Genomic DNA, 21,921 nt, shown 5'->3' on the forward strand with positions numbered 1-21,921 from the left:
TATTACCAATTTTAAATAGTAAAATGTGGAAAAACGAAGTTGATATTTATAGTGGAAGGTAACTATCTGGGCTATTTAAAAATAATGGCAAAAATTAGACTGATATCGCATTCATCAATTTTTGGTTGTACTCGACAATTTCGTTGAGGTGTGTATAAAAATGCCTAAACTTTAATTCATAAATGAATGTCCAATATACAGGTACTAAAAAAAAGCTGAACTCTCCGAATATGTACATGTACATTTACACACCATACCTTTGACCAAGGAGTGAAAAAAGCTTAACCTTCAATCCATGTATGAGAGCCCATAACATAGGGGTTAAAAAAGCTTAACCTTCAACCCGTGTTTTGAAGTCGATTATACAGGACCTAAGAAACCCTCCTTAACCGGACACCAACACTTGCGCCTACACCAACACTTGTCCCCGCTCTCACAATGCTAGAACCAACCAGATACATGTATATGTTAACTGATGTATTTAACTAGAAGATATGCGGTAATTCCAGCCATAGCTAAGATGATGACACATTTGTCCAGCTGCAGCGATATTCAGGTAACTGTGATTAAAGTGGTTCTATGACTGGGTGGAGTCCAGGTATATAGCGATCTCACAATTGTCACAGTTATCTGCACTCGTCATGCAGCCCTTGTTCTACACCATCATTTTATTGATTACATGTCAACAAGCACTTTTTACACTAGTGCAATTAATTTACGCTTCAGCGAAACACACACACACACACAAATAACAGTGCCTCATATTTTTTCGAAAATGCAGCAGCTCGGCTAATTTCTGGCAGACAGCGTTGAAGGTCCGTGTTCTTTTATAAGCTATCATTCTGAGAAAAATGGGCGTGGGTTGTGATATGATAAAGGTCTTGCCAACTCAGATATAGTCAGGTATGAAGTCTAAACTCGTCCCATTGACACAAGTTATCACATTACAGGACAGACTATTATACCCTCGATCTCTGTCACCCAATTTCCCCTGGGTTCTAGCTGCCTGGTTCCCTCTTACCATAATGCTGGCCGCCAGCATATAAGTGAAATATTCTAGAGTATGGCATAAAACACCAGTCAAATAAATAAATAAATTTAAGTGTCATTTTAATACCTGCTGATTTAACAACTAAATGGTGTCATTAGTTTATGTTGATTTTTTTTACCTATCAAAACTGGCATAAAAAAACAGCTTCAAAATATAGCCTTATAACTATAGTTATATTCCTTAACTTGGTAGGAATTTCTTTGAGCCATTTACCAAATCCTTGCCATATCCTAGTTGTGAAATTGTTTTTCTCTAGCACTGAAGTGGGCAATTATTGGAACATTTATGGTAGTTATACAGGCATTCAAGCTGGCAGACAAACTGAGTATAATAAAGTCTCACTTCAGTGACAGATAGGCAAGCTGAGTGTACAATGCAGGGTGTGTCACACGTAACCTAACGCTCGTATCATAAAATCTATAAGCTTAGGCACAAACACCTTTAGGAATTTTATTAAATCATTGGACAAAATGGAAATTTCACCACCAAATCAAGTGAAAGGAGCAAAATTAAGGTCAAAGGTTATGCTCTGTATTTGCACAGTAGATGTACGGCACTACAAGTCTACTGCTGAAAGTAAAAGCCTTATCACTGTTTTTTTTTTAATGAGACATATGCATGCTTATCAATCACTTGGAAGTACTGAAATATGAGCTGATATGCTGACGGAGTACTTGATTCTAACCACACCCCTACATAAACAACTTACCCGCTGGAATGGGGAGTTTGCTGTGATATTCTCTTGGTGAACAAATGCTATCAATACAGGTAGTCCGGCATCGGCAAACAAACTGCAGGAGGAATACAAAAATAAATATTTGTCACATAAATTTACAAGCACATTCACTTTACAATTTATGACAAAAATGGTTAATCTTTAAGGGCCACATTTTCAAATAAACATGTAAAATGTCATACAGTTTGAGAGTTTTTCACCCACTGAACAAATGAAATCCATGTTCTTATACATGTATTTCCATTTGCTTCAGGCCTATACAAGAACTTTCAAGTTGACAATACAATACTGGTCAATGAATGAAGTACAGATAGGCATTTTATTTTAAAAAGTTGGGGGTGTAGCGAAGGTCTGTCAACAACCTGCGGATGTCTGTGGTTTCCCCCATGCTCTGTCCCGTTTCTTCCCATCATAATCCTGGCCTTCATCGTATGTGGAATATTCTTGAGAACGGCATAAAACATCAATCAAATAAATAAATAAAGTAACTTAAATTAAAACACTGTCCTGAGTTCTTTGTGTAAGATATAGGTGTGTATGTATGCTTGGGGTTTAACATCGTATTTAACAATTTTCAGTCATATGACGAGGAGGAGTCATTAGGTGTGTGGACATATATTGTGTCTTCTTGTGACAGGGCCCGTCCATGCCGCCAAAGTGCTGAGGCCACTGACGTATCATGCCAAAGACACCAGACATGACACCCCACCTAAGTTTAGCCTCATTATACTGACACAGGACCAACCAGATATGTATCCTTGCTATAACCTCTCACTGGTTATCGCCAAGCGAGTCAGCAGCAAGTACTATTTTTAAAATCTTTCGTATCACCCGACCCAGGACTGATCCCGAAGTCTCTTGACTTCAAGGCAGACGCTCTAACCATTAGGCCATTGAAGCAGTCTTTGTGTGAGAGCTCAGTCACAAAAACTGACACTGCCTATATTAAAATGTATCTGAATTCATCAGGTACATACATGCAATAAAAATCTCTAGAATAAAAATTACTGCATAGCAAAATGTAGAGCCACATGATCCACATTGTGATTTCATATGAATGGGTCAAAGGTAGGCTTGAACTTGTGAATCTATCCATGTAAAACAAAGACTCCAGAATTCTTCATTCTAGCACATATCATGCCAAAAGTACACTAATAAAACATTTTGTAATTACACATATATACAGAAAAAGCTTAAAATTTGTTTACAATTATAATGGCTATAAAGTGATCAATGTTTCATCACCACAGGGGAATTTTTGTACTTATACTGTAGTAAAATACTGGAAACTTTGATCGGCATGAAACTCCAGCTTTCTGGCACAGTGGTTTTATACATCAGGGAGCTATAGACCACAGTGTGGCTTACACAATGTGGGAGTGTTAAATATTATAATCCAGTCCATCATCCGTCTGGCTGCAGCTTGTCACTCACGACTTAATCAGCCCATCATTAAATATGACTTCATATTCACTGCTGATTTCAATAAGTTAACAACATTAAACTAGCTCATCAGCCTCTGAAAGAAAACATCTTTTGCAAGATTCGTTAACTATTTACTTATTTGACTCGTAAATCATGCACATGATATTTGATGGTATGCCCATGATACAGTGCGCTGGGTTCAATTAAGTCAAAGTGAAAGCATCCTGTCCTAAAACGAATGAAAGCTTAAAGGTAAAGAAAACACAAACACGAAGTATATGTCCAACAAAACCCATAATAAACATTCCCCAAAAAAATCAATTCTTTTTTTCAAATTTTTTTAATCTAGTAAAATCCATTTGAAAATCTGGATTCTACAGTGAGCTTTTCTGACAATACTGGAACCTGTGATGTCACATTTGGCTTCTACCAATGAGCACACACACTCATAAATCAAACTATTGGACAATGTTTAGTGTTTTTTTTTTTTTCATCTGATACATTCATGTACTTCATTTTTAGTGTTTTCTTTAAATTTAAGGAACAATCAATTGGTACTGTTATTTAAAACATGACATACAAATTCTGTTCAAAAAGAGTCAATCCACGCAGACATTTAAACAGATTCATATATAATGTCACAAATTTATCAGCTTGTTCTCATGATGCTGTAGAGAGTACTGGGTGCTACAGCCATACAGTCTATCATAGCACAGCGATATAACGCACTTCTGCTCCCAACGTAAAATAAGAGAGCTTCACTGAAAAACAAGAAAATGTTAAATTTGTACAACTACATCTGGTATTTAATAAGTATACAAATTCAAATGGATTTACACTGAATTGTGAGAAACACACAGCAAGATCACAGCAAGAAACCAGAAAAATAAAATGAAATTCAGTTTGTACAACAAAAAAAATGGTGATATAAAAGGTAATTATTCACAAGATTAAACATGGAATAATTAAAACTACCTGTGTAGGAAGGCATTTCTTAAGAAGCCAGTAATCCACAAACATCAGGTAAAATCCATGACAGAGTTTGCCACCGATGCTTCAGAACTTGGCAAGTTCTTAGAACACACTTTATAAAGCGCCACTTTCTGGGACAATGTGACGCTCTCTACCATACTGTACCATATTGGTACTTGATCCAGTGTTAAACCACAGTCAGCCCAGCTGGTAGTAACAGCCGGCCGGCTTTCCACACCAATCACATGTTAGTGAATAGGGGACTGATCAGTAACTGTGTTATATATACCTGTGTAACCAGGCCCACTGTGTCTATATATAAGCACTAAAAAGGCTGACTTGCGGTAACAGTGAAAACTGGGTGGAGTAGGTTTTCGCCCTATTTATATTCATCAGCCAGACTGGCCCTGCCCATGGTCTATTCATAAAGCCCTCCAGTCATGCTGGCTGGCAGAGCGCTAAGTGGAGTATCTAAGCCTGATGGCCTCATTACCCTCCACACACACGCGCACGCACACAGCTGCTCTGAGGCTTGATCACCGCTGTCCTGCTCCTCATCTTCCCTGTTAGTCAATATGCGCTGCGCTCCTCTGTGTAAATAACGAAGTGTCAAAGATCGACTTTATAAACTTTTGAGAGCTCCCCAAAATGCGAGACTAAATGATAGGTGTGTAAATGTGTAAACTAGCTGCATGAAACCCAAAAACTGTTGATTCCAGGTATTTCACAGGCATAAACTTATTATACATTATACTTAACTGAACTATTAACAATAAGATCATCTATACATTTAATACAGGTTACCTGAAATATACACGCAGTTTCAAAATTAATTTAATTCTCATTCTGCATTTTATACACTCGCTTGTAATTAATATTTACCTGTATGAACAGGTATTTACTTTTTTCTGCAATACATGCATACTGCTTTTGAAGAACCTATTAAAAATCAATGTTTACATTTATACTTGTTGCAATTTTTCATTATTAAGTATTTAAGACAAAATGAGTAATTAAGTGTATCATCACACTTAACACTGTATTTTATAGCTTATATGAGGAGTGACAATAATGACAAAATGTAGGTGAAAAAAACTATAAACACATTATAAACTAACCTTATCTTAATGGTACTTCTTTTTAAAGTACAGCTCTTGTTGGTTGTAAAGACAATTAAACCCTGTTGCTGACATGTGTGACGTCATGAATTAGAGCCTACATTAATCATTACAGTCACAGCAATTGTTATACATATGTAAAACTTGTTTTGAAAAGGTGTCGGCCAGGTTTGCCAGTTCATTCATAATAAGTGCACTGAAGCAGACAAAGAGTAAGGTTAGCGGATGGAGGCCCCTCCCTGATCATTACCCAGAGCTTCAGGCTCTCACACAAACACACACATCTATCCAAACTGAAAATAAGCTTTCTTTTATACACCGATGTAGAGAGTAATTCAACCTTCAGTAAACAGAGAATCTTTACCTCCAGCGTCTTACTGAGTCACAGGTATACATGTATTGGGTTTAACGCAAATACAGGAATAGGTTTAATATGACAAAACGATTATGCACAGGGTCCCGTTGTTCAAAACTGTATTAGCCAATACTGGTATTAAGTCATATTCTATATTTACGATTTTAACAAAACCAAAAAACCAATACCGCTGTGCAGCGATCAAATGAAACAGCAGCAGATTTAGTTCACATTTAATCTACTATTTTATACAATTATTTTTGGGCCAAGTACAAAACTGAAGACTTCACAGATATATCGATTTGGTACTTACAAAGTCATATCAAATCGATATGATTTTCACATATTTAATATTCATGCATACACTTCATTTCATTCTCTATTAGATGATTTCAGTCTCTATTATGTCATACAGCTATGAGAGAACTTCATATTAAAAAACAGACTTCATATTCACATAAAAAGTTTTCTAGTCCAATAAATGGATTTGATATTCAATTAATACTGGATTTGATGTTTATATATCTGACACTTAGACATATGTAATCTGGATTCATTTCCATTGATTTGACTTCCACACAAAGCCTTGATGTTTACAGTGAGTCTTCATATTTAATAAAAGAAAAAAAAAATGTGATGTTGACAGAAAAACTAGCTTGAAATGGTAATATGATATGAAAGAAATCTTATGGAACAGGTCAAGCCAGCGAATGTATATGTAACACCATACTGTTAAGGCAAACATATCTACAACGACCAACACATTTGAACACTTTTAAGTGAAGGATCCTCCAGAAAGCTAGAACATGTGACCTCATTTGTTACGGGAACATCAGGTACAGTAGACAGTGGATTAATAAGCATCTTAATGCAGTTTAAAGGGATACACAATTGATTCTGATTGGCTGAAGTGATTGATTTTATTTTATGATTTATGTATTTTCCAAGAATAGATCAAATTATTCTTTTTCGGTAAATATCAGACTCATGCTCTAATATTACTGTAGCGTATAAATTCTTAAATTTGAAAATTTATGATGTGACCCGCTTTCAGAAACTTCACCACTGATTTTATATGGTAACACATGCACAAAAGAGGCTGATATCTTGTGACAGGTGCATGTAGGTATAATTATTTGGGCTAATGTAAGATATTACCAAAATTATATTGGATTTGCCGACAGAATTCGCTTTACATCATTGCCACCAGTCATGCCAGTAGCAAATTTTGTACAGAAAGTCTTGAACGAGGCCGAGGTCACTGAGGTCACGGCGATGAGGCAGGAATTAAGTGATGTCACAGAGCACAAAAACTGTCTCAGCCTTTGTTTCTAAAAATACTTTATACAGGGGCATTCTCTTAATCTAAAGTGTGTACAACATAGTTCTAACCGATAAATCAAACTATTTCATTGATGAATGCTGATTAAATAGTTCCGCGCAAGGACATAAGTGATGAGGCCAAGTTTTAACAAGCCTATGTGTGCTACACAGACTCCAAAGGTCAAGTTTGTCTAGTGGTGGCAGTGATGTAAAGCAAAAGGTGGAGAGCGACACATGTGCTGTATAAAGGAGAATGATACATATATATTATTTAGCTGCATGCTAGAAAATATTTCAAATGAATCAGACAATCACACAAGATTCAATTAATCACAATTACACCCAAAGCATACAGCAAGACAACAGGAGACATACACCACTCAACGGTGTGTAGTGACAAATGATGACCTGTGTTAATGAGTACCTAGTCAGTGATTGATCCCCCTCAAGGTTAATTGTCTGACATGCCGGAAGGGACAAAGGAAATTATACAGACACAATGTGACACATACACTATGTCACAGTGACCTATATCCCAGTCTATAGCCCACAAAAATACACGTACATGTACACATGCCATGAAAGAAATACATGTTTACATACACACATGTAATAATTAACACAAAAAAATTCATGTAACATGCATCAAAACAGTCCTACATGCTATATACAGGCACATGACTGGCATTTATCTGTGTATAAATATGCCAATAATTTGTGAATTTTAATACACTTTGATACAAGATATAGATCAGGTTTATGGAGGAAGGAATAAACCAGAAACTTGTCACCTGTAGGTACCTGATGAACCTCCAGACTTCAAGCTACACGTGATCCAATTGGAGCTGAATTCAAACATGCTACAATGTACCTCATCTGCTGGAGGCTATCAGGCTGCAGTGAATTCAAGGTTCTCATCCAAACCAGTCCAGCTTTCATACATGTGAGACAGCTAGATTTTAACTCTAAGTGTTCCTTATTGGTGAAAAACAAGCAATCTAATGCATGTATTTGATAAAGACAACTAAAACAGCCCTACAAGCACAGTGGAAAGCTTATTGCCCATATAATCGCCACAAGTCCCTAAGAACAGCAAAAAATTATGGGAAATTGTGAAGGATAAAATTTAGCTTAAAATCTCTTAAAAATTCTCTATATTCATGTCAACAAAATGTACAAAAATTTATAAGTAATACTGACACTATATTTGGCTATACAGATATTAAGTTTATATCTGGAAAAAATAAATGCTTTTTGAAGTGATGGTTGATGATTGGAAGACACGCACATTCAAATAGTGAGAGCAATTATTATATGCAAAATATATTCCATATTATGAATAATCTATTTGAAAACATACATATATAACTGGGAGGATTAAAAAAATTAAGGTGTATAGAGTTAATCCCGCTACGGAACTTCTGTTGGCATAACATACCTGTTTTTGGTATGAAAGAGCGTTGATGTCATTTGAGTGACAGGTAAGCGAGCGTGGTCTCTGGTAACCTTGACGATAAACTCAGTGCAGCGGGTATGGTCATCCTCACATTTCAGAGCAGGCTTCAGATCATACCTGCATGGAAAAAAATACAGGATGTAACCCAATATTATAACATATCAAGAGGACAGAATCAGCCATGGATGACGAATTTCTAGATTCTCTATAACATTTCTAGCTCTAATTGTTTATGAGACAACAGCAACAAAAAACAATCAACAATGCTCAAGTAGCCAATTGATCAGTGTAACCTTCACGACACACCACATGGCTGCCACCAATATGGTGTGCATTTGTGTATCTGTATGTCACACATGAAAAATTTTCCTGAGCACCTGAAAAGTCAATGGTTTAATTACCCTAGGCACTTAGGTCTACTCCACCCATAAAAATGACAACCACCGTATACAAACAATTCTTTAGAAATATTGTATGGACTTATAACTACAATCAAAGACCCTACAATCACCATTCATGATGACTGACTTATTACGTAATATATGAAAGATAAAAGAAATGAACTTCTCTAGTCCAAACCATCCTGTGTACTCACCTGTGGGTATGTGGTGAGTGGAACTGGTGAGCTATGGGCTCAGACTGGTCCACTAGAGTCAGTATAGTGACCAAAGATTTCCCCAGAGGCATCACGGACCACACCATCCTGTGTACTCACTTGTGGGTATGTGGTGAGTGGAACTGGTGAGCTATGGGCTCAGACTGGTCCACTAGAGTCAGTATAGTGACCAAAGATTTCCCCAGAGGCATCACGATCCACACTATCCTGTATGCTTACCTGTTGGTATGAGGTCTGTGGTACTGGTGAGCTATGGGCTCAGACTGGTCCACTAGAGTCAGTATAGTGACCAAAGATTTCCCCAGCAGGATCATGGTCCACACCATCCTGTGTACTCACTTGTGGGTATGTGGTTAGTGGAACTGGTGAGCTATGGGCTCAGACTGGTTCACAAGTTTAGTAAGCAAAGATTTTCCCAGCAGCGTACTCACCTGTGGGTATGAGGTCTGTGGTACTGCTGAGCTCTGGGCTCAGACTGGTTCGCAAGTTTAGTAAGCAAAGACTTCCCCAGCAGGATCATGGTCCACACCAACCTGTGTACTCACCTGTGGGTATGAAGTCTGTGGTACTGCTGAGCTCTGGGCTCAGACTGGTCCACTAGTGTAGCAAGCAATGACTTTCCCAGTAGCATCAGAGTCAACTCCACACCATCCTGTGTACTCACCTGTGGGTATGAAGTCTGTAGTACTGCTGAGCTCTGGGCTCAGATTGGTCCACTAGTGTAGCAAGCAATGACTTTCCCAGTAGCATCACAGTCAACTCCACACCATCCTGTGTACTCACCTGTGGGTATGAGGTCTGTGGTACTGCTGAGCTCTGGGTTCAGACTGGTTCGCAAGTTTAGTAAGCAAAGACTTCCCCAGCAGGATCATGGTCCACACCATCCTGTGTACTCACCTGTGGGTACTCCTGAGCTCTGGGCTCAGATTGGTCCACTAGTGTAGCAAGCAATGACTTTCTCAGTAGCATCACAGTCAACTCCACACCATCCTGTGTACTCACCTGTGGGTATGAAGTCTGTGGTACTGCTGAGCTCTGGGCTCAGACTGGTCCACTAGTGTAGCAAGCAATGACTTTCCCAGTAGCATCAGAGTCAACTCCACACCATCCTGTGTACTCACCTGTGGGTATGAAGTCTGTGGTACTGCTGAGCTCTGGGCTCAGTCTGGTCCACTAGTGTAGCAAGCAATGACTTTCCCAGTAGCATCAGAGTCAACTCCACACCATCCTGTGTACTCACCTGTGGGTATGAGGTCTGAGGTACTGCTGAGCTCTGGGCTCAGACTGGTCCACTAGTGTAGCAAGCAATGACTTTCCCAGTAGCATCACAGTCAACTCCACACCATACTGTGTACTCACCTGTGGGTATGAAGTCTGTGGTACTGCTGAGCTCTGGGCTCAGACTGGTCCATTAGTGTAGCAAGCAATGACTTTCCCAGTAGCATCAGAGTCAACTCCACACCATCCTGTGTACTCACCTGTGGGTATGAAGTCTGTGGTACTGCTGAGCTCTGGGCTCAGACTGGTCCACTAGTGTAGCAAGCAATGACTTTCCCAGTAGCATCAGAGTCAACTCCACACCATCCTGTGTACTCACCTGTGGGTATGAAGTCTGTGGTACTGCTGAGCTCTGGGCTCAGACTGGTCCACTAGTGTAGCAAGCAATGACTTTCCCAGTAGCATCAGAGTCAACTCCACACCATCCTGTGTACTCACCTGTGGGTATGAAGTCTGTGGTACTGCTGAGCTCTGGGCTCAGACTGGTCCACTAGTGTAGCAAGCAATGACTTTCCCAGTAGCATCAGAGTCAACTCCACACCATCCTGTGTACTCACCTGTGGGTATGAAGTCTGTGGTACTGCTGAGCTCTGGGCTCAGACTGGTCCACTAGTGTAGCAAGCAATGACTTTCCCAGTAGCATCAGAGTCAACTCCACACCATCCTGTGTACTCACCTGTGGGTATGAGGTCTGTGGTACTGCTGAGCTCTGGGTTCAGACTGGTTCGCAAGTTTAGTAAGCAAAGACTTCCCCAGCAGGATCATGGTCCACACCATCCTATGTACTCACCTGTGGGTACTCCTGAGCTCTGGGCTCAGATTGGTCCACTAGTGTAGCAAGCAATGACTTTCCCAGTAGCATCACAGTCAACTCCACACCATCCTGTGTACTCACCTGTGGGTATGAAGTCTGTGGTACTGCTGAGCTCTGGGCTCAGACTGGTCCACTAGTGTAGCAAGCAATGACTTTCCCAGTAGCATCACAGTCAACTCCACACCATCCTGTGTACTCACCTGTGGGTATGAAGTCTGTGGTACTGCTGAGCTCTGGGCTCAGTCTGGTCCACTAGTGTAGCAAGCAATGACTTTCCCAGTAGCATCAGAGTCAACTCCACACCATCCTGTGTACTCACCTGTGGGTATGAAGTCTGTGGTACTGCTGAGCTCTGGGCTCAGACTGGTCCACTAGTGTAGCAAGCAATGACTTTCCCAGTAGCATCAGAGTCAACTCCACACCATCCTTCCGGACCAAAGAAACCTGGAAAATGAATAACTCAATTAATATGCCATAGTCACAAACGAAAAACATAGATAAGTTCAAATATTTCAAAACATTATGATAATGCCTATTTTTAAGCCCATGGATATAAATAGAACAAAAACAGCTATTTCCAAGGCTGAGCGCCACCTCATATATAACTGACCAATCAATAGGAAATATTGCTTAAGTTTCTTCCAATTTTCTCAAAGACTTTGAGGATATCATTTTTACATTTTTATTTTCCGTTTTTTTTTCTGGGTTGCAAATTAATTTATTAGCCAAAGTTTCCAATGTCCAGGTAACAAGATAGCCACAAGATATGCTGACCACACAAACAGATTTAAGGATTTTGCCAGAAGGAATCAAAAGAAATGAGCATAACTGAATCACTTGCCATGCACCTCCACAATTGCAACTCAGTTATAACCAAGATTATACCAAGCTTACAGACAAATCTGTCAGGATTAGCAGATGCACTTTATATTGCCACTGGCTAAAATAATATCACAACTAAAGCAAGAAACAGACTGGCTCATATTTCATAATTCATGATTGAAAATCTCAAGCAACTTCTCAATAAAAGAAAACCATGACAAAACTTGTCATTTCAGAGTTGTGACTTAATTTGGTAGACTATGTTTTAACTATTCACTGGGAATCTCTTTTTTGCTATTCCTCTGCTAATATGAGGAAGTGCACAGGCAGTGTATTAGAGCCCTTTGTTATCCATAAACTGTAAATGTTTGCAAGTGTATTTGATTTACTTCTTAAACTTTTACAGTGCTACTTCAGTCCCAAGACAAACCAGGTGGAGATATTAAAATGATATGAAGGATACCCAAGGCAACACAGTCAACACCATAGTTCAAAAAGATTTACAATGAGTTACACTATTTTTGCCCTACAGTTTACAAGTGATGAGTTCTCAAAAACAAAATCTTTAGCAGTTTCTGTAAAAATTTTACTAAACCTTATGTGATGATGAATCAGGCAGATAGGATGTCAAGTATTAACGGCAATAACGCTGGAATGACGTCATGCCCATTTGAAAGTACCACGTTATTTGTTGTTATATGTCAGTGATGGGGACGACAAGTGCATGGCATTACGCCAGGCCAAACTGGAATTGACTGAAAACTTTTTTATCTGTATTAACCTTCGAAACTAACTACAGCAGTTTTGATACAATGCATTTTTTTTTACAATCTAGGAAAGCAATTGATACTATCTTGATTCCTTATCAATTAACCCTGCTTTTAACGCATGTCGGTCTGAACACTGTAGTGGCACTTCAGTAGGAACCTCATCCAGGACCTGGATCTGACAAGCATGTAGGTACTGATACAAGTACTCTCTTTGAACACTGTTCTTCGTGACTTAGTGAAAAAGGGTGGTCAACAATTCTCACAGTTTACAAAGGCCAATGTCGATCACTTGAAGACTACTTCTTCACGTTGTAAAACATGACTGCCAGCATTCCTGAGTATGACATTCATCAAAAATCAAGTAAATAAATAGAAATGACATCTCAGAGCGATTATTAGTGTCTAGAAAAAGTTCCTCGCAAACGCCTTTAACATCAAGAAAGAGTAAGGACCTCTGTTTCAAATATACACAGTGAATAGGATAAAAAAAACTGTAACTTAAAACTACCCCAAAACTAAAGCTGACAAAATGTCACAGACATGTGTGACAGCTTATGGAAAGAAGTTACTAATTTATTTTATTTAATTCTTTTGTGTTTTATGCCAAACTCAAGAATATTTCACATATAGGACAGCCGACAGCATTATAGTGGAAGGAAACCAAGCAGATCCCAGGGGAAACACAGGACGATCTGCAGGTTGCTGTCAGGCCTTCCCACCTTCGACCAGAGAGGAAATATGTCACCATGAGCGATTGGTGAGAGGCTACTGGGTCGCTGCGCTGGGACGCTAACCACCTCAGCCATGGAGGCCCATTTAGTAAGAAGTTTACCTTTGCTACAATGAGCTGTATGTCTTGACTAGCAAACTCAGACAGCGGGATGTCCTGACTATAGACTGAGTAACACTTTGCCAGGCCAAACAGTCTCTCACAAGCCAAACGAAAGCATGTGTAAGGGAGGTAATACTCATAATCTCGCCCAGGTGGAATCGGTAAAAAGCGCGACATCTTTGGCATGAGACTAGCAACCAGCCTTACATCTTCCATCTGAAATAAAAAGCAGCACTCCGTAAAAGTTGTAAATTGTGAAGAACAAAGACAACAAAAACATAGAACTGCTTGCAGTGTCATGACTTCCAAACAGTCTTCACAAATGGTGTTCAGCTCCTGCTTCAGTACAGAGCAGTTTAGGACAAGACAATGCTGTAACAGTTGACAAGCAATACAGAGATGCTAACATATTAATTAAGAGGATAACTAGACAACTGTATGTATTGTCTAGTTAACCTCTAAATGTAGAATGGGCTTGAATTTCTATGTGTCAAATACAGGGTACTGCCATTTAACCTGCAGTGAGAAACTGTTGATGGTAGCTTAAAATGGTTTAAAACCAAAAGCAAAGAACATATTCAGAACATTTAATCGCACAAATCAAAGGGAACGTCCACCATTAACCTTCCTTTGTTGAACTTTTTCAGTCCTTTAATAAGTCAATTGTAAATTGCCATCATATGAATTTTATTATATAAAGTACTTTTCAAATTACAATTCAGGAAAGGCATACCATTGGCAGTGAAGGGAAGTCAAACTTCTTATTGTCTACAGTCTCAACTGTCAGGGATAAGAACCAATCAATTATTGGCTGAGTCTGAAAGACAAATTAACACAGAAATACACTTGTACATGTATGGTGTGCATATTAACTAGCACTGATGTGCTAGTTCTTTAACAATAAAGGACAGCAGTTTTTAAGATTTCCGTTTGTTCAGAAATTTCAGTTAAAACAGCAGTTTTTGGAATATGAGCTAAAATTTTGAAATTTCAAAAATTATCCCATAATTTTAAAAAAGAAAATTTCGAAATGTTTATTAAATGGTCTCTAATATTTATGTCTATGCATTTGATAAACTTTGTGTATAATTATATTTTATAACATTACATACACGAGAGTTCTAATCAGTTCCTGCTAAAGTATACATGAAACACTTGGTTTTTATTTCTTAATATGCAATTTAGGATTTGTCCTAAAGTATTAAAGTACAAAAACAGCTTCTCAGCTTTCTTCTTGGGGTTTAACTCTGCTTTTAAACTGTATAGTTGGTTCCCAGTCTCGGAATAAAACAGCAAGCATTCTTAAAGCAACAGTGAAAGCTGTCAAAACAACTTGATTTTCTCGGGGTGCATAGTTGGTCCCTGGTTTACAGTAAGTTCAGCTGACATCATTTCATAAACTTTCTGGTCTCTGACAGAAAAAAATGCATAAATGGGTTATAAAGAGACATGAAATATGCCTAAAAATAATATTGTTTTTCTTCTTTTTTTGTTTGGCATGACTTTCCCAATCTCCCTTCAAACCATGGCCTTTGCTCTGGACTATCACTCACCAGGAGGACACCATGATAATCCAGTCTGACGTATTTCTCTCGAGAGAGACCCTGATCACCCACACATTGCCCTGCTCCCAGCCAACCCAACCCCCGATACGCTGACAGCGTGGGAAACCCTGTGACACCATGGTCCTTACACAGCTCTCTGTCTGCCGTACAGTTCACCAAATACACACTTCCTCCATCTGCAAACAACAACTTCTTTTGTTTAATTACTTGGCATCAGTTGTTCAAAAGTGTATTAAAGTTAAGCCAGGCTTAAATCTTAATACCAGTCTCATTCTGATACAAAGTGAACGACACTTTAGTCTGGATTAAAGTCAATACCAGTCTTACTTCTTAATACACTTTTGAACAACTGGGCCCTGAAGTACTTTGAATGGCATTGATCAATCTAATTAAAAAGTCAGGGGAAAAGGGGATTAAGTTCTACTTGATTTCTGGGATACCGGTAGTTGAAGTCCTGAGAAGTTTTTGCCACAAGGCAGTCTCATAGAATCTAGTACATTTGGCAGTCCATTCTACAATCTGGTATTAGAACAGTGAAAACCTTATGAATCTGTTCCGTCAGTGAACTCTGATTGGCTCTCCTCCGTAAGATTTGCGCACAAAACTATTCTTTTATCACACCAATTAGTATACCATTGTTTACATAAGGAACAAAAAGACATGTCATGGCACAAGCAACACAAGAGAAACTGGGAAACCCAGTCAGAGCTCAATGTGAATGTTGTAGTTGTATCAAGAATTTTTGTCTCCTTAATGCAGCTCAGCTATATACACATTTATATGTTAAGCATAAATAGCCTAGAATCTCCGAGCTTTCGTCTCAATGGCAACTTCACGACGGTGGCCAGCATTATGGTGGGAGGAAACTGGGCAGAGCCCAGGGGAAACCCACAACCATCCGCAGGTTGCCATCAGACCTTCCAACTTACAACTGGAGAGGAAACCACATAAGCTGGCCTTGAACTCACAGCGACCGCATTGGTGAGAGGCCTCTGGGTCATTATGCTGCACTAGTGTGCTAACCAAATGAGGCATGGAGGCCCCCTACGGTACTTAATGCCATAAGTAAAAGTATCACACGAAGGTCTCTGGAATTCCACATTCATGTTTAAATACCTAGGTACATGTAAGAAATGCTGTGGGCTGGGTAATGTTAATGGAATTTAGCATTAACTGGACTAGGTTTCGATTTAGGAAAGTGTTAAGAATAATTTATATGGCGATTACCTAAAATATATTTATATGTATAATTATAATAAAAGCTGTAGCATGTTATGAAGAAGAAATCTGCAATAAATCTGCAATAAATCTGCAATACTAGCTTCTTCAACCTCCTCCATAACCAATACTTTGAAACGTTCAGACAGAACTATGGGCTGCAGAGAAATAATTGGCATGGTTTTATGAAGTTTGCATCTTTAATGAAACAAACAAATCATTATTAGTATCATTTTCATAAAAAAAGAGCTGGACATCATTGAAAAGGTCGGAGCTTTACTGCAGATTACTTTGCAATACATGCTTAGGCTTTTCTTTGTCTAATGTCGAACAAGGAAATTTCAATTCAAAGGTGGTCTAAAAGCAAAATTTGTAAGCTCACCTATGAATGAGATAGCATTTTTCAGTTTTGAGAAGGTGTGCATGTTGTTTTTACAGCTTCCACAACCATCCATGACATAAATAACCTGCAAGAAGAAACCATTTATACATGTAGGACTGTGATTTGATCAGACATAGCCAAGACAGGGTCATTAATGCAGACATATAAACAATGTGATACCACTGCAAACACCATGCAATATGAATATACACAAAACTGTTTTAAGTTGTTTTTTTTTTTTTTAGAATTTCTGATGAGCCATAAAAAGCACATTCTGGACTACATTTGGAACAGCACATAGCTTTCTTCATAAGAATTTGCTTTTGTCTACCATGTCTACAGAATATTGGGAAGATACTTATTTTCTGTAAAATCTAGCTTCACTATTAAAATACCTCAGAATCAGTCTAATACCTGTATGGATTTTAGGTACTTAAATAAAATCTGTGGAAAATACGGTGCCAAAAGGCCACCTTCAAAATAATTGCAATAAGCCAACAATGGCCAATTTTTTTGCGAAATAAGGATTGGACCATTGTCAAGAAGACATATATTTCTGTTGAACACATACATGTCATTGATTAAGCATTCAATTAATTTAAATGAATCAGCTGACTACAGAAAAAGTAACAAGTTCAACAATCATTATTAAAAATACAGAATACCCAAACTAGTCCTTTGGAAGCCCTTTCCAGAAGCTATTTTCTGAAAGTCATACCAGGTATTTAAACTTAATCACCACAAACATAGGCCAAGCTCGTGACAAAAAAAAAAACAACAAAAAAACATATTTTCAGAAAAATAATGGTCTTTTCACTGTACTTCATTTTTATATTTTCTAAATCTCAGGAGGTTTCATAATAGTATCTAGCTAGCAAATGGTAGCAGTTTACTCAAGGCAAACTTTTATTTACACTTATTTGATTGGTGTTATATGCACTCAAGAATATTTAACTTATATGATGGCGACCAGCGTAATGGTGTGAGGAAACCGGTCAGAGAACACGGGAAACCCACAACAATCTGCAGGTTGCTGGAAGAACTTCCCATGTACGGTCAGAGAGAACAAGCCAACATGAGCTGGAGCTGAACTCACATGTGACCTTGTACGACATGTAACTGAATAAATGAGAAGGTGTGCATGTATAAGATGATGACGCTGCACTGTAACAAGAAGACAAACTATTAAGTCAGTAGTTATGTTCCCATCAGTAACCGGACAATGTCACTATGCTGTAATGACAAACTGAGACAGTAAATACTGAAGTATAATGCTTCTTTCAGTGGTTTGATATCTGTTCAATAAACTCCTCCAATTTATGTTACCCGATTTTAAATCCATGTACTATCCAAACACCTTAATGCAGCTCAGCTATATACACATTTATATATTAAGCATAAATAGCCTAGAATCTCCGAGCTTCCGTCTCAATGGCAACTTCAGTCTGTTCTGTACACAACCAGCTTAAGAGGCAAAAAGTATTATCAAGAATGGCAAGGGCGTTAACAAATTTTCACTCCAGGCTGAATCAATTCATTGATCTAAGAAGGGTGTGGCAGAAGAAAACTATCTCACATTGTATGAGCCTGACCGACAACGAGTCATGCCTGAGGTCACTGAGCAAACAGAATGAGCTAGGCTGCCAAGATTCTGTTACACTCTACGAATAAGAGAGCGTTTAGGCAAGTGTAAGGCGACGGACTTTAATGTCTAATGGAAGAGCCTTAGAATAATTTCCTCTATTACATAAGAGAGTCTAAGGTTTAATAGCAATGCGATGACTGCAACAGGAGAGTATTAAAAGGTACTGCATGATGAAAAGAGTGTGAATTTATTTATTTTTTTGATTGGTGTTTTACACCATACTCAAGAATATTTCACTTATACGACGGTGGCCAGCATTATGGTGGGAGGAAAGCGGGCAGAGCCCGGGGGAAACCCACGACCATCCACAGGTTGAAAAGAGTGTGCAGGTTGAAAAGAGCCCAAAGCTTAAGACAGCCTTATATACAGACATATACTATTTGTTAATTAAAGAGGAGCTCTGATCATAAGAGTAGTCATGAGAGTGTTAGGTGTAAAAGAATAGTGTGTAAGAAATCAAGAGAAAGACTACAGGGAGAGAGCCTAAGGATTAATGAGAGAGGCCAAGGACTAAGGACAGAGGCTACAGGCCATAAATATGAAATGGTAAGAACTAATGAGAGAGGCTATGAGCTACAGAGAGAAGCTAAGGATTAAGAAGAAAGACTAAAAAAACAAAAGAGAGGCTAAAAAATATAAAGGAGAGATCCTAAAACTAAGAATAAAGGGTATGGACTATTAAAAGTAGAATTATTAAGGGTTAATGATACTTTTAAAGGACTAAGGAGAGATGTCACAGACTAAAAACTAAGGAGAGATCTAAGGGCTATTAAGGAGAAAAGATCTATAATGAGAGAGGCTAAGTACTAAGGAGAAAGGCTAAGGATTAAGGTCAGAGACTATGGACTATTAGAAAGGCCAATTAAGGGCTATGAAGGAGACACATGTTTATGTATTTTAAGGGCTAAGAAGAAAGGCATAAAGGAGACAGCTTATAAGAACTATAGAAGCTAAAGTGTAAAGAGAGATTGCAAAGAGCAAAAGAAGATTCATAAGGGTGAGTTGGGAGACGAGAGCATGAGAAGTAAGTCTTTAGGTGTAAGAAGAAATGCATGAGAGGTACCGGTATTGTGATAGAGCCTACTACAGTTCCTAAACCAGTTTTCTAGTGACTAAACAGTATTTAAGGCTACATAATCAAAAAAAGAAAAAAAATCCCAATTTTTCAAGTTATTTATTTGAAAATTTCATTGAAAATGCCTTTACTTGCATCAACACGTTTTCAGGTTGAAAGGATTTTGGGTAAAAAAAAACACAATTTGGGTTAGTAGACAGTCATAGTAGTCAGAATAGATGTTTTTTTTGTAATCCTTTTTTTATATAAAATGACATTAATGATCAACATGCAGTCCTTCTTTTGTTTGAAATAATAACTCCATCCTTCATCAATAAATAACTCGCCAAACACCTTATAATTATAGTCACAGAGTCAGTTCCTCATGTCACAAAAGAAAATGAAGTTACTACTGTAATTTTTCTCAGCCTTTTCACATGTTTGCGAGATATTTAATCAAGCATATTCTGATGACATTATTCAGTTCAAACTAAGTTGCTCATTTCTGTAAAGAACTGGAATCGAAGATCCCAACCAATTGCTGAAGTTTTGCCTGCAAAATTAAATTAAAAAGGTGCATAAATTGTACTGAAAGTTGCTTTTTCATACGCAAAAAGGTTAAGGTATTAGGGAACATGTAAGGTAGCTCTCAGGCTGGTATATGTATATGGGTCCTCATACATACCAGAGAAATCTTAGTGACCTCCCCCTTCCAGACTCCCCCTGGGTACAGGGGATGATGGGGGGCGTGGGAACGAAGGATTATGTCCTCCCAGCTGTAGTTTGTAAGAACTGGTATGCCGTGTAGCGTATCCAGACGAGATTCTAGTCTGTCACTGTCATACTGAAAATAGATTACATTTATGCATTATATTTATTTATTTATTTATTTGATTTACGCCGTACTAGAGAATGTTTCACTTATACGACGACGGTCAGCATTAACGGTGGGTGGTGGGGAAACCCACGACCATCTGCAGGTTGCTGTCACATTATGCATTATGTAAAAACGCGTAGATACTGATTAACACAGATACAGGTACTGTACATATATAAGTATGTATGTCAGATGACAATGACAAGGCATTAAGGGTTCAATGGGAACCTGTCATATGCTCAGCAGCTGGTTCTTCAGGTCATTGTGTTGACCTCAAATACTCTTTTTCCAGTTCATCATGATAATTTTACATTATTTATTTATTTCATTAATGTTTTTCGTCGTACTCAAGAATATTTCATTGAGAACAGCCTAGGGAAAACCACGACAATCTGCAGGTTGATGGCAGACCTCCTCATGTACGGCGGGAGAGGAAGCCAGCATGGATTTTACATTAAAGGCTGTACAGTATTACCATGATTACAGTGAAAACTGATAAATTATAACATTGTAGACATTGTGCTACAATCCACTTTGAGGTATCACTGAATGGCTCAAGGTTCTGCTTCACATTGGCATCACCTCATGGGACTTACATGTACAGGTATTTAATTTGCTGCATTGATTGATTTCCTTAAAAACTGGAGATTTAATTTCAAAATGTTGTGAAAATGTGTACATTTAGACCCAATCAGTGTTCATGCAAATTACTTACAGAGTATGTGTGGCTATGGTTTCCCACAACAAAAGCTTATAGAAAGCAATGGTACACAATGGTCTTCATTTATAACTAGAACGAAGATGTCCGAATTACCCTGCTTCCCTCATCCAACATTTTCAAGAATAAAACAAAAAAAAAACAAAAAAATAATCAGATCGAATGCTATTATTATTTAAGCATGTACTTGTTTTGAGGATATAAAAGATATACATAACGTTTCAGGGAAATTGGTGCAATACTTTAGCAGGGGTTGCATGGACAAAATCTGTATACATAAACTTCCATTACAATTGTCATAAGTTCTTGAACAGGAGTAATTAAGAAAATTATTACCCAATTGTAATTAAACTTAAGCAAGCACAACTTTAGATGATTTTAGATGACGTACATGTATGGTATTAAGTTTCATGGGGAGAGGTGCTTTAGGGAAGTCGCATGGGAAAAATCTGAATGCATGGAAAAGCACTATAATTAACCTATCTGTAAATGGGGATAATTATGAAAATAATTATGAAAATAACTACCAGATTAAGCCATTAAACTTAAGCATGCAAGATGTATGGCAAGTTTCGAGAATATTTAACATAAACATGTAATGATTGACCTAGCTACTGCCTGTACACATAAACATGTAATGATTGAGCTATCTACTGCCTGTACACATAAACATGTAATGATTGACCTAGCTACTGCCTGTACACATAAACATGTAATGATTGACCTAGCTACTGCCTGTACACATGGACATGTAATGATTGACCTAGCTATTGCCTGTACACATAAACATGTAATGATTGACCTAGCTACTGCCTGTACACATAAACATGTAATGATTGACCTAGCTATTGCCTGTACACATAAACATGTAATGATTGACCTAGATACTGCCTG

The 21,921-nt window shown here is 38.1% G+C and overlaps 1 protein-coding gene across 1 annotated transcript in view; it reads right to left on the minus strand.

The window, feature by feature from the left end:
- The window catches only part of LOC135470669 (uncharacterized), an 86,313-nt gene that overhangs the window by 54,108 nt on the left and 10,284 nt on the right, over window positions 1–21,921 (minus strand). Inside the window, exons 13-23 of the mRNA XM_064749704.1 lie at window positions 20,118–20,276; window positions 16,734–16,818; window positions 15,122–15,309; window positions 14,302–14,385; window positions 13,569–13,784; window positions 11,464–11,588; window positions 11,121–11,139; window positions 9,950–10,054; window positions 9,598–9,716; window positions 8,419–8,553; window positions 1,761–1,842 (exon numbers count right to left, since the gene is read on the minus strand). Of these exons, the coding sequence (XP_064605774.1) occupies window positions 1,761–1,842; window positions 8,419–8,553; window positions 9,598–9,716; window positions 9,950–10,054; window positions 11,121–11,139; window positions 11,464–11,588; window positions 13,569–13,784; window positions 14,302–14,385; window positions 15,122–15,309; window positions 16,734–16,818; window positions 20,118–20,276 (1,317 nt within the window). The remainder of the gene's footprint in view (window positions 1–1,760; window positions 1,843–8,418; window positions 8,554–9,597; window positions 9,717–9,949; window positions 10,055–11,120; window positions 11,140–11,463; window positions 11,589–13,568; window positions 13,785–14,301; window positions 14,386–15,121; window positions 15,310–16,733; window positions 16,819–20,117; window positions 20,277–21,921) is intronic.

The sequence above is a fragment of the Liolophura sinensis genome, chromosome 7 (assembly GCF_032854445.1).
Source record: "Liolophura sinensis isolate JHLJ2023 chromosome 7, CUHK_Ljap_v2, whole genome shotgun sequence".
In the NCBI taxonomy this organism is placed as follows: Eukaryota; Metazoa; Mollusca; class Polyplacophora; order Chitonida; family Chitonidae; genus Liolophura; species Liolophura sinensis.